The 14,401-nt window shown below is 36.4% G+C and overlaps 1 protein-coding gene across 22 annotated transcripts in view; it reads right to left on the reverse strand.

The window, feature by feature from the left end:
- APBB2 (amyloid beta precursor protein binding family B member 2) overlaps nt 1-14,401 on the reverse strand; it is a 336,396-nt gene that overhangs the window by 170,273 nt on the left and 151,722 nt on the right. For all 22 annotated transcript variants that reach the window (XM_039845051.1, XM_039845045.1, XM_039845042.1 and 19 more), the window contains one exon: nt 8,649-8,717. In XM_039845051.1, coding sequence (XP_039700985.1) covers nt 8,649-8,667 — 19 coding nt within the window. In that variant the 5' untranslated portion in view covers nt 8,668-8,717. The remainder of the gene's footprint in view (nt 1-8,648; nt 8,718-14,401) is intronic.

The following is a 14,401-nucleotide window of genomic DNA, read 5'->3' on the forward strand; positions in this document are numbered from 1 at the left end:
AATGTCTATGTGAACATTTTTGACTCGAACTTAGTGTTTGTAGTAAACAGAAATTTTGGAGAAACACCTTAATTGCTCAAGAACACACACACACATATACACATACACATGCACACCCCTAATAATGTAGCACTGAGCCCATGGCTTCAGACATGTTAGAGCCAAAAGGAGTCTGAATATGTTCCATTGAACTAAAATGTAGACTCAGCTGTTTGCAGTCACCATGTGCCCTTGCAGGACTCCTAGGAAACTATCTGACAGCTGCATTTATCTCAAATATTGTTCACACCATCAGTGATTTATTCTATGTGTCTCTTGCTAGGAAGAAAGAAAGGTTTCTCAGACTAAAAGGGAATAAAATCCATCAGCAAGAATTCCTGAGGTTTCACATTTCTCAGCCTAGGAGGAATGACTTCTTATCTGATCCTTTGCCCTCCACAGAGACCTCAGTGAGTTCTACACCAGCAGTGGAGCCAAAGTGCAGCTCGTAACATTCCAAAAATTGTATTGTGACAACTCCCTCTTTCTCCCCCGGGGACCTTCGCAGGCACGGAAGGCAAGAATGTTCCATTCAGGAGTTCAGAAGCATCTCTATTATCAAATCCACAGGATGGGCTATTGAAAAGAGTGCCCCACTCATCCTAGAGCCTGTATGCTTTTAGGAAACTAGGCAACGTCTGTACAGTCTGGGCACTGGCCACATGATAACAGAATGACCACTTGGCCCACAGAGATAGCTAAGGGCAATGCAACCCAAAGTGGTCAGACTGTGAGCCCCATTTTTCAAAATTGTTATGTGTAAGGACTCTAGCTTGCCCAGCACTCTGCCTCAGCACTTGGGCTTCATTTTGCAGAACAGAGAATCAAGTATGTTTCTCCCTTTGAAACAATACTCTGACTAATTTTTTTTTTTAATTAATATTGTTTTGGCTACTACTCTGACTTTATGGAAAACATATGTTTCCATTTATAATACAAACTGACTCCAGAGTAGCATTTGATATGAGAAGGGCCATCATGAATCCACATGTAGTTTTCCCTGAGACACATATTCATAACAGAGGCACGCATTTAGAATCTTGGGCATTTAGAGTGACATGATTATGAGAAAGCTGGCAATCTGCTTGCTTTTAAAAGGCACGGCAAACATTTTCTATGAAGCTACTTTATAATGTTAGGTACTACATTCTAGCAATGTTATTAGGAAGAAATTTTTGTTTACTTTGCTTATAGCCATAAACATTTTCAGAAAGAATACCATCAATTTTCTAGGTGATTTAATATTTAAGTAGCTTTCATATCCTGAATGTGACAGATAAAAACTTTTAGCCATCTTCTCACTAGTCTTTTGGGTCCCATCTCCCTCCCCATTCCCTTTGTAGCCCTTGGGCTTACAAGAAATCATAGAGGGAAGGTTTAGGAGGGTTAAATTAGAACAGCAGGCCCACTCTGAACAAAACAACTCTGTATATGTTGTTTTTATAGATCAAAGCCTGAACACAATTTGAGTGTATCTTAGATATTAAATGATGGTATCATCTGGAAGCAAAATTAAGGTTCAGATCTAGAACTAAGAGAGCCATGGTTACAGTTGAAGTTACAGTAGTCACTAGGAGTTAATATATCAGCTAGGCAGTCATTTGGGCTCCAAAGGGTCATGAAGTAGAGAGAGGTTAGCAAAATCCTAGAAAGACCAAGACTGCAGGAAGGAGGCCCCCAAAAGTGGGAGGCAGTGCCCATGAGGATAAGGGCACGGAACTCAGGGTCAGAGAGACAGGCTCACCTCCTGTCCATGCTCCTTACTAGCTGAATGATCTAGGATACCAGACCTTCAGTTTCCTTGTCTGAAAAATGAGGACAATAATAGTGAGGATTGTGAGGTTTAAAATGAGAATGCCAGGAGAAATTTTAGCAAAGTACATAAATAAATGTGAGCAAACCTCACCCCTTTTATCCAAGTGACAGATTGCAGGGCTGCCTGCCAAGGCCCCCAAATTAACTACCTTATTGGTCTGAGTGATAGAAATGGTCTTATTGTAGAGACATACAAAGAGTAAACAGACCAGGGGAAGGGATAAAGAAGTTGGGTCTAGAGAGGTTTAATTATGAAAAAAGAAAAACAAAAAACATTCCTCAGGTTTAAAAGAAAAGAGGTTTGTGTTTCTTTTTTTAAAGGAAAGAAAATATTATAATGTCTCTTTAAACCTTCTAATGTTGAGATGTTTTCTCTGTAGTCAAAAAGGCAAGAATAAATCCAAAGAATAAGTCCAAATTCCTTGACATAACAGATAAGTTACTTAAACTCCCCATTTCTTTATTGTAAAATGAGGATGACAGTATCTACACCTCACTGAACTTTGCTGGGGACTAAGAGGGATGACTGTCAAGCATTTAACCCAAAGCCTGGCGTATTGTACTACATACACTCCATTCATGTTGGGGATGATTACTATCCTACGGCTCCCTCCTTCCCTGCACTCTTTTGTCTCTAACCACTACACCTCAGGCCACCGTCCATGGAGCACTTTCTTCTTGCCAGACACTGCTGGGAATGGAGAAATCAAGACACACAAGGTCATGCCTGCTAAATACTTTCAGCCTTGTGGAAGACAAACACACAATAAACTGATAAAAATCAACCAGGGCAGGAGTGGGAAGGTACGAAGGAATAAGTAGTCTTCCCACCTTAGGTTGGAGAGGATCTTAAGGTAAGAGCATTAGATTACCATCTAGGGAATCAGAGCAAATCAAGACATGACAGAAGAGGTGGTAAAGAGGGAGGGGAGGGATCAGAGAAAGTTCCCAAGGTGTGTTCCAAGAGTTTAGATTTGACCCTGAGGCAGAGAAGATCAACCACTTCAACAAAATCATGAAGAATGAATCTGAGGTTGAAGTATGTGGAGTGTGTGAGTGTGTGTGTGTGTGTATTCCTTTATGTTGTAGGGGGAAAGGCATCTTTCCTTCAGCACATTCTTTAAGAAGGAGATGACTGATGAAAAGGCATTAAAGAAGCAATGTAAATTAGGCAATTAAAACTTCAGTGGTATCTGGGAAAAAAATAAAGAGGTAGACAGAAGGTGATTCCCTAATCAAAGAGGCAGCTGGCCCCATTTTCATGCTCCTCTTTCTGGTGTTAGAGCCTGATTCTGCCATCTACTGGAAGGGAACAAAATCCAGCATGGAGACCAGCTAGAAGGCTACTGCAATAGTCCAGTCAAGGAAGTAGGAAGAGCAGCAGGCAGGCACAAGAGACTTAGGTACAGGAAAAGTCTTTCTTTTGTACCGTCATAGCGCTGGCTCTAGTCATTCATCTCTTGACCAGGGCATGAAGATGAGGTCTCCATTAGCCACCTGGATTTAGAGGTAAAGACTGAAAAGAAACAGGTACACCAAGTGATTATAAGTTCATTAGTGGCTTCTGTCATATTGCTTCAAGAGAATGGCAGAGTTGGGCAGAGAGTTCCCTTTAAGAAACTTCACTATGAATAAAGCAGGGGCAGGAAAGAAGAGCAACTGAAAGATGAACAAGGATTGTGGGAAGAAAGTTTTGTTTTCTAAAGATGAGAGTCTTAGCCATGTTTTATTGCTTATAGGTTGGAAAAGCACAGGCCAGTAGAGAGGGGGAAAGCAGAAACACAAAAGGAGAGAGGATAAGGTAGAATCCAGGTGATGAGAAGAGAGGAAGGGCCAGAGAACATGTAGAAGAGCTGGCATTGCTCAAGACAAGAGGTACTACTTCGTGTGAGAAAAGAGGAGTAAGAATGAGGACACATGTCGTGGCCGCGACACAAAATCGAGAAAAAGCAAAACTGATAGCCTCAATATCCTTTATGAAGATAGAGTCTTCCCCTGAAGTAGAAGCAGTCTCAGGGAACCTGAGGAGATGGACAAAGTTTAGAAATAGTCTCAAGGAAAAAACGCAAGGTTAGTGACTTAAAAAATCTGAGGCTTGATGGCATAAAAATGGATGCATAGATCAACAGAACAGAATAGAGCATACAGAAATAAATCCATGAATATCTGGTCAATTAATTTATCACAAAAGAGTCAAGAACATACAATGGAGAAAGGATGGTCTCTTCAATAAATGGTGTTGGGAAAACTGGATAGTCATAGGCAAAAAAATAAATAAGTACAACTGGACCACTATCCTAAACAAAAATTAACACAAAATGGGTTAAATACTTGAAAGTAAGACTTGAAGCCATGAAACTCCTAGAGGAAAATACTGGGGTAAGCTTCTGAACACAGGTCTTGGCGATGACCTTTCTAGATTTGACACCAAACGCAAAGGCAACAAAAGCAAAACAAACATGTGGGATTACATGAAACTAAAGAGCTTTTGCCTAGCAAAGGAAACCATCAACAAAATGAATCTGCAGCCTATGAAATGGAAGGGAAAAAAAGAAATGAAAGAGTCACAGGGGGGACGTGAATAAGGTGTCAGGTGTCATCCTGAGGGTCAATCTTTAGGACAGAGGTGGTTCTGTTCCTGGATTTCTGGAAGGTGGACAGGGGCCATGATTTTGCCATCACTTCCACATCTATTCATTATACTGTTTTGAGTGTTACCTATGAAGAGCGAACATCAATTCAAGAGGACTGATTCCTATTCCAGAGCTAGGTATAAGTTCAGAGTGAAGAGTGTGACAAGAGCTAGTATGACTACTGCCATCATTCTCCTGCATGATGCACGACGGAGAAACATCTATTACTGCTTGGTATCTATGCCCTCCTTTTCCGGTAAAAGCCCCACAATTTTTATTGTGAAATCGTCCTTCCTCCACACTCACTTTATAGACTTTTTTTTTTTTCTTCTGATTACTACCATGCAACAGATGTAGTTCTCACTGCTGAGGATACAGCAGTAAACAAAACTGACAAAATACCTACTCTCATCGAGTTTACATTCTAGGGATTCAGCCTCTGTGTTTCAGGCAGAGATGACTCTACCCCTTACTTTATGAGGCACATGCCAGGGCCCAGTCAGCCGGAGTAGCAAATTCCCATGGCTATGGTAACTGGTTCAAGGTAAAGTATGTGACACACACAAAGCTCATCCTAAGAGTTTTGCCAGAATGATCAGAAGAGAAGTGCTCTCTTTTTTCTTTTTCTTGAACTAGAAGATACAAGCTTCAAGGCATACCATGAAAAGACAACCTGCATAAGCAAGAACCTAACAAATGGGCAAGTAGAGCCAAGAAACAGAGAGAAAGTGAGCAAGCTCTAATGACACTATTGGACTCTTGGAAGCAAACTATGCCTGAAACATGATGCCCCAGGACTTCTAGGGTATTGAAGTTAATAGTTTTTTTTTTTTTCCCTTAAACCAATTTGAGCTGTTTTTCTCCTTTTAGTAACTAAAGAGCCTTAGTTAATAGAATATTTTTTTTATGATGCCTAAACAAAATTAGGTAAGCCAGGGTCATTTTTATTTCAAGGCTAACAAAGCTTTTTTCAAACTCAGAGTCACAAAGATCCCCATACTAAGCTATAACTCTGTATCTCAGATGACATCCTAATACGAACTCGTGTTGGATCCTGTAGTTAAACCTGCCCGCTTCCTTCTCTTTTCTGAAACCTCTAGCCTTCTATCAAAAAAACAAAAAAAAAACAAACAAACAAAAAGAATTTGTCACTAATGACAGGAAACTCCTCTCTTCAATAACTTGCTCTCTCTCTGCTCTCATGACACGCTTATAAAATTAGAAACTGACAAATGGGCCCAGGGAAGCCCAATATTTGTCCCACCCTTAAATGAGACTTCACATTTTTTTTATTTTTATTTTCCTGCTACACAATTTTATTTCCATTGAGGAGTTAAAAGCAAAAATTCTACCCTGAGGAATGCTGCCTTTTGAACTAGAACTCAAAGTATTAAAGACATGAAATAAACTCAGATTTTTTTTCTTTTAGGAAAGAGAGGCAAAATAAAGCTAGTTTCCTGAAATTACTCATGAAAGTAAACTCTCAATGTTACAAAAATGATAAGAAGTTCTGTGTGAACAAAAGAGAAAACGGTTATTTGGAGGCAGACCCTGGAGGTTTATAAACCAGGAGAGCAACTTCACACAGCTGATTCCCAGGGCGGCTTCCCCCAGCTCTCTGAGATAAGAGGTGACTTCAAGAGCTAGGTCTTACCCACTGGAGGGTTTCTCATTCCCCATTCAACGTAACTGCCTGAGGGCTCACTGTTAGACATCCCAGGTGGAAATGAGGAGAGTCAAGAAAGGTGTACCAAATGTTTTCCTTTCAGAAACACATCCAGATAGGGTAACACATCCATCGAGAAGGATAAATTATGGAAACACATCCAGCGAGAAGGATAAATTATGAAACAAACTCAAAAAGTAGACAGAGGGTATTATGAGAAGAAGGTGTTACAGATGAGGAGAGAGGTTCAAGGAAGACGCTCTCGTGCTTGCTCGCTCGCTCGCTCTCTCTCTCTCTCTCTCTCTCTCTCTCTCGACACACACACACACACACACACAAAACGGCTGAGCTGAGACTTGAAGGGTAGGTAGAAGTCTACCAGTTGACAAAGAAGAGAAAGGCACTCCAGATGAAGGGAAATCTGGCTTTGCAACATCATACCTGGCAGATGTGATGACTGGTTACTTGGGAAACACAAATCAGAATATGTATATTCAAATAAGAATTAAGACATTTGAAATAGTCACCTTGGGATATGATGTTTTCTCTGCTCAATTTCTATTCTGTTTTTATCATTTAGAAGAGCCTCAATATCTTCTGAAGATGACCGTATATATGTTTTTAAAATAGCTCTAGACTTTTAGGGCCAACTCTGATGACTAAAGTAAATGATCAAGCCTGGGAATATTGGTTTAGGTGAAAAAAAGTAGGTAGGCCATAAAGTAATCACGTTTTTTTTTGAATAATGATAAGCTGGCCTCAAGTCAATTCCAAAAGGGAAAACATATTAAACAATGAAAGAAGCCTTAAAATAGGGTAATTACGTGAATATGTCACAGGGTAAGTCCTATTCAAAAGACACTCCTAAGTTGAATCTTGAAGGTTCAACAAGACTTTTTCAGCCAGATAATGGTATAGATTCTGGTATGTTTGTTTTTTAAAAGGCTCTCTGTAGTCATCGCTCCTAAGAGTTGGAACACAGGGTTGAGGCATAACTTATCCCAGTTATCGGTCCAGACTCTCCCTTACTAGCTGTCATTTGAATTTTCAAATAAAAAATGGCTGGAATATGATATTCCAGTGAAATAAAAATACCACTTTCTTGGCAAAATGTGTTACACCAATGCATGATGTAGCAGTTGTCACTTAAAAAACCATGCTGGATAAGAGTTTCATTATCTCATATATAACTACCAAGGAATAAAGCAATGTGAGTACCAACAGGAAGAATGACTACATCAGCATATCAAAACATAGTGACAATAAGAAATTTCTACAAGTTCTTTGATTAGTTTACCTCCACTTCAAGGAAAACTCACTTTATATATTTGCCAGCCTTGTTCCTGAAACATTTCCATACTGAGTCTATCTTGCAATATAATAAAAGATCTTAAATACTAAAAAATTCCTAAAAGGAATTATTCTCGACATCTAAAATTTGTTTTTTAAAAGCACATGTGTACTTGCCTTGATTTTCAAAAATTAATGCACCTGTTCAAATCTGTATTGACATAGAAAATCTATGCTCTACCCCCAAATTTTCACAATATGATTAGATGGCCTCTAAGAATCACCTCTAAGTTCTAATTTTCCTGTGTGAACTTAGGTTTGTCATATTAGTTTTGGTTGATTTTTATAAATAGGATATTCCTGTCATTCATATACTTCTATTGAGCTTAGTATTTTTTTTTATGATATTTTATTTTAGTTTTCTGTTGAAATGTAACATGCAGTGTTAAATAAAGCAAAAAAGGGCTTGTATATACTTAATGAGTTTAATTTAAAATCAAGAGACATTAATATCTATTTGTCCATGGTTAAAATCTACTTCTTTAAAAACAGAATTTGCTGAGTGGTATATGTCCTAACAAATATGGAATCTACTCAGATGTATCTGCCACTTGCAGTCTTATACTATGTTTAATTCCAAATGTTATTGCAATTGCTTTTTCCTTATTGTTACGGAGAGGCTAAGAATTAAATCCCAACACCATGTTGTATATAGACTAACATCCATCGTGTCACAAAGAAATGGGCATACAATAAAAGTAAGACGGTTTTCTTAAGGCTTGAAATTAATTAGCATTAGATCCAAGGAGAATACTGAAATGGGTAGCTCTATTCTAGACAAACCTCCTAATGGCTAAACTGCTGTTTACAGAGACTCACTACCAATACCTCCTTTGTTCATATTTAACAGTTTACAGGCTATAATGAACAATGCTAGACAGCAAAACTTGACAGTTTTAATTTCCTAGTTAACTAAAATATATTCATATTATATTAGAATTGCGAAATTATTACATGAGTACACGCAAGTCTAATTGAATGTCTTATTTTAAAGGTTCATTTTTCTATTAGTGAAGAACAATGAAAACCAAAACATGTTATTTTAGCAAATTATAAGTTTAACCTCAAAACAATTATCTATTATATACATTTGTTTTAATATTCAACTGCTTCTCTACATTGAAACATGTGAAAGCGCATCTGACCTGGAAGTACTTCTGACATGGATCACTGGACGTCAGCAATGGTGCAGGAAATCGGTTATAATTTGAAATCTGAAAAGAAGGATCATTTGAAAAATTAAAACCCTGTATAACAAAGCATAAAAGGAAAAAAACATAGCATTGAAAATCCTTCCAAAAGCTATTTAAAATGTTAAACAAATTTTGTTGGTCATAATAAAATTTAAATTCCTGCTCAGCTACATTTCCCACAAACATTTCTAAAGATTTTTTTTTTTCCATGCCAGGCTTAAGTTTATCTATCTATCTATCTATCTATCTATCAATCAATCAATCAATCAATCTATCAATCTAAAGTTTCCAATGCAGTGCTATACACAATTCAAAAGCTAGTAAGGAAAAAGCTGATAGATTTCACCATATAAAATTTTAAACCTTCTGTGTAGGAAAAAAAAAATGGCTATAAATACAGAAAACACAAAAAACAAACTGAAAAAAAATTAACACCAAAAATGATGTAAAAGAGTTAATTTCCTTATATAGAAAGAGCTCCTTGAAATTAATAAGAAAAGTATGAATAAGCCTATAGGAAAATGAGTACAAGTCCCAAGAGAAACACAAATGTCCAATAAATGTATAAATACCTTCATCCAAAAGTGAAGAAAATGTGAACTTAAATATAAATAATAATGACTTACTGGTTTTCCTATAACTGCAAAGATTAGGTCTTGCTAACACATAACCTAAGGCAAGGACACTGGAAATAGGAGTTATTAAGCCTTGCTGGTGGGAGTAAAAATTGCCAAAACTCTTTGGAAGGTCATTTAGAAACATCTGCGCAAATTAAAAATCCATGGACCTATTGCTGAGTAATTCTGTTTCTAAGAATTCATTATATACACTCACATGGACTCTACTGTTCTACAAGTAAAAGATCAGTAACAACCTCTCCTCGGTGGAGAGCTGGCTCATTAAATATAATACATCCAAGCCACCTGCAAAAGAACAAAACTAGATTGTTGTCCATCACCACACAACAAAACTAACTCAAAAATGGATTTAAGACCTAAATATAGGACCTGAAACAATAAAACGCATAGAAGAAAACACAGGAACTAAACTCAAGGACCTTAGTCTTAAAGAGGATTTTATGAATTTGACCGCAAAACCAAGGGAAATAAAAGCAAAATTAAGTGAATGGAACTACAACAAACTAAAAAGCTTCTGCTCAGCAAAAGAAATCGTCAACAAGATAAAGAGAAAACCATCTGAGTGGGAAAATATATTTGCAAGCAATGCCTCTGATAAGGGCCTAATATCCAAAATATACAAAGAACTCACAGAGCTCAATAACAACAAAAAACAAATGATCCAATCCAAAAATTGGCAAAGGATCTGAACAGACACTTCTCCCTAGAGGACATATAAATGGCTAACAAATATTTGAAAAGATGCTCAACACCGCTAGCTATTAGGGAAATGCAAATCAAAACCACAATGAGATACCATCTTGCACCTGTTAGAATAGCTATAATCAACAGGACAAGTAATAACAAACATTGGAGAGGATGCGGAGAAAAAGGAACCCTTGTGCAGTGCTGGTGAGACTGAAAATTGGTACAGCCACTATGGAAAACAGTATGGAGGTTCCTCAAAAAACTAAGAATTGATCTACTATACGATCCAGCAATTTCTCTATTGAGTATTTACCCAAAGACTTGAAAACCCATATCTGAAAGGATATTTGCACACCGATGTTCATAGCAGCATTATTCATGGTGGCTAGGACACGGAAGCAACTGAAGTGTCCTATGATAAAGGACTGGCTAAAGAAGCAGTGGTACATATGTACAATGGAATATTACTCAGCCATAAGAGGAGATGAAATATTGCAATTTGCGACAAAATGAATAGACCTCGAGATAATCATGCTAAGCGAAATAAGCCAGACAGAAAAAGTTGAAAATCACATGATATCACTTATATGTGGGATATAAACCTAAAAGCAACAAATGAACAGGACAAACCAACAGAAACTCATGGACATGGACTACAGACTAGTAGTTACCAGGGGGTAAGGGATGGGAGGAGGCGGGAGGTAGACAGGGTAAAGGGGGTCAAATATGTGGTGACAGAAAGAAATCTAACTATGGGAGGTGAACACATAGTGTAAATATATATATGCCTTATGTTAAAGTGTACAGATGAAACTTATTAGATTTTGTTAACCAATGTCACCATAAAAAAATAAATTAAAAAAAATGATACATCTGTATAATGGAAAACTATGCCACCATTAGGAAAAATAAGCAGATCTATATGAGCTTATGTGACAAGGACTTTGAGATGTATCACTGAGAGTTGAATAATACGCATAGCATAGTATGACTAAATTTTAAATTTTTAAAAGCATATATATGTGCATACATGCACATGCATGCACACATGCATATATACACTCTTACATTTATATAGAAAATTTCTTAAAGAATTAATAAAGAAGTAAATACAGTTATAAACTGCCAATTTACCAACATAGATACATAAGGAAAACTGAAAACAGACCTTGTTTCCAATGAGTTGCTATCAGAAATGTCACTTAGAATAATAATGTGTTATACTAATTTGAATGCGGATACTGCATGATTCCATTTATATAAAGTACAAAAACAGGAAAAACTTATCTATGTCAGGATGATGATTTACAGGAAAGGGGGAAAAAACAAGAGGGTAGCCTCTGGGATGCTGTGATGGTAATGTACTGTTTCTTGATCTAGATGTGAAAATTCATCGAGCTGTACCCTATGTCCACATTTCTATATGCTTATTACACTTCCATGAAACATTAAAAGAAAAAGAATGCTAGAGGTTTTCTAAAGCATTATTCAAATTGAGAAACTTTATATTTGCAAAGACTAAATTCTAACTTTTCCAAACTAGTAGCTTTTAATGGGTATTACTTCCAACTTTATGATTCAGATAATAACCTGACGACCTGGTCAATTGGCCCACAATACATTTTTAATTATATTTTCACATATTGTGGGTAAGGCTTATTACTCTGGTATACTTAAAAGGGTTGGTTTATGTTTAACTGTCCTGAAACAGCAAGAGATGCTTCTTTTACCACCTTTGCTTTTGCCCTATACCTTTCTCAGCTCCCTAAAAGTATTTCGCAATTCAGTTTTCTCTCTTTTAGTTTCTGTCTTCAGTGCACCTTCAGTTATAAGCAGAGACAGATGTGAGGTGATAGATATTTCAAGAAAATGAATACCAATAAAGTAGAGATAAATCTAAGAAAAGGCATACTTACAGGAGTATTTTGAAAAGGCTAAGAATCTGCACACTTTTTAGTGTGTATACTCCTTAAAAATAAAATATTCCTTTTTTTTCCAAACACAAACTCCAATTCTATGAAGTTAAGAATTAGACAATCTGCTAATCATTCATATTTTAAATGGTCATGTGGTACTATTATCTGACTAGTATTTATTCCATGCTTGCCATGTGCCATGCATTATGCTGGGGACAGGGAAAACGTTAGTGAACAAAAACACATTCCCATCTCTCACTGAACTTATAGCCTAGTCAGGGAGATAGATGTTAATCACAAAATTATTTGAACCAGTACACATGGTTTTGACTCAGTTCTATTAGAAAAATGTAATGAGGGAACACGTGCCAGACTGAAGAGTCGGAAATCCTTCCCCGAGAAAGTGAAATTTAAGGAAACCTGAGCACTAAATAGAATTTTTAGTTAGGTAAACATTTATTAAACCCCTACTATGTGCAAGGCCTTCTCCAGCCCTGCAGAGCTATTTTTCCCTAGCACTGATATCCTTGAACAATAAGTCTAACCTAGTAAAACAGTTTCCACGGATTCTGTGGCATGGACTAATTCTACATAAACAATAACCTAAGAAAATATCAGAGTATTTAAGCATGGCATGAAGAATAATCTATAGCTGTGCTGTTCAATTAGGCATAACTAAGAGTTGAAAGGTGACTAATACAACTAAGGAACAGAATTTTTAATTTTATTTAATTATTGTTAACATCAATATAATTTATAAACTGATACCTGGGAAACATTAAAGTCAGTTTGGAACTCTCTAGGTAAGTGAATCTACTTTTTCAACTATAAATTTTATGAAATCTAAATACAGATTAAGTATTTCCAATGAAAATTTTGTATACAGGTTGAGTGCTATAAGTGTAAAATATATGCTGATTTTGAATACTTTGCATGAAAATAAATGTAAAGTATCTCATTAATAATTCTTAAATATTGATTACATGTTGAAATGATAATATTTTGGATAGAGTAAGTTAAATAAAACAGACTGTTAGAATTAATTTCACCCATTTCTTTCTTTTAATATGAGTACTAGAAAATTTCAAATTATATATATGGCTCACATTACATCTCTATTGGAGAAGTGCTGATCTAGATAATGCAGACATATTCTGAAACTTTATCCTAAACAAAACATTAAAACTACAAGGGATAATGCAGATCCCAGAACTAGTAACAAGTTACTACCCCAGGTGTGAAGGAAGAGAAAGCTGTGTACAGAGAGGGCACTGCCCAGCACAGCCACCATCTTCAATGGAGGTTCACAGCCAACCCTCAGCAACCCTGTACAAAACTGGAATCTTTTCTGGGTCTCACTGCCTAATCTTTTGGTTATAAGGATGAGAATTTATTCCTTAGTAAGCTTAAGCTGTGTGTAATTCCTCTTTTTCTAAGAAAGAGATGAAAAATCAAAAATGTCTATCTACTTAGATCCAGCTCAAGCATTACATCCTTGATAAAATTTTCTTTGAACTCTGTTGTAATCACTATCATCCCACTGCTAAACTTCGTACATATTTCTACTACTACACAAGATGACATTAAATTTTTATTTTTATCTCTTTTTCCTAATAGAGGGTAAATTTCTTGAAAAAAGGACTGCCTTATTTTTATTTTATTATTTTTACTGAGGTATAACTGACATAAAATTATATTAGTTTCAAGTATATAACAAGATGATTCAATATTTGTATTTACTGTGAAATGATCACCACAATAATTTTGGTTAACATCCATTACCAAACATAGTTACAATTTTTTTCCTTGTAATAAGAACTTTCTATGTACTTTTAAAAGATGCCACACCTTCTTACTCCATACACAAGAATAAACTCAAAATGGATGAGAGGCTTAAATGTAAGACCTGAAACCATAAAACTCTTACAAGAAAACAGGTAGCAAACTCTCTGACATTGCTCTTAGTAATATCTTTTTGTGATATATCACCTTGGGCAAGGAAAATAAAAGACAAATAAACAAATGAGACTACAAAGAGTTTTGCTCAGCAAAGGAAACTATCAACAAAATGAAAAGATAACCTACTGAATGGGAGAAGATATTTGCCAATGATACATCTGATAAGGAGTTGATATCCAAAATTTATAAAGAACTCATACAACTCACCACCAAAAAACCCCCAAACAATTCAATTGAAAAATGAGCAGAGGACGTGAATAGGCATTTCTGCAAGAGGACATACAGATGGCCAATAGATATAAGAAAAGATGCTTAACATCACTAATCATCAGAGAAATGCAAATTAAACCACAATGAGATATCACCTCATACCTGTCAGAATGGCTGTCATCAATAAAGCAAAAAACAAGCGTTGGCAAGGATGTGAAGAAAAGAGAACCCTTGTGTACTGTTGGTGGGATTGCAAATTGGAGCAGCCACTATGGAAAACAGTATGAAGTTTCCT

The sequence above is a fragment of the Pteropus medius genome, unplaced genomic scaffold (assembly GCF_902729225.1).
Source record: "Pteropus medius unplaced genomic scaffold, Ma_sr-lr_union100, whole genome shotgun sequence".
Classification (NCBI taxonomy): domain Eukaryota; kingdom Metazoa; phylum Chordata; class Mammalia; order Chiroptera; family Pteropodidae; genus Pteropus; species Pteropus medius.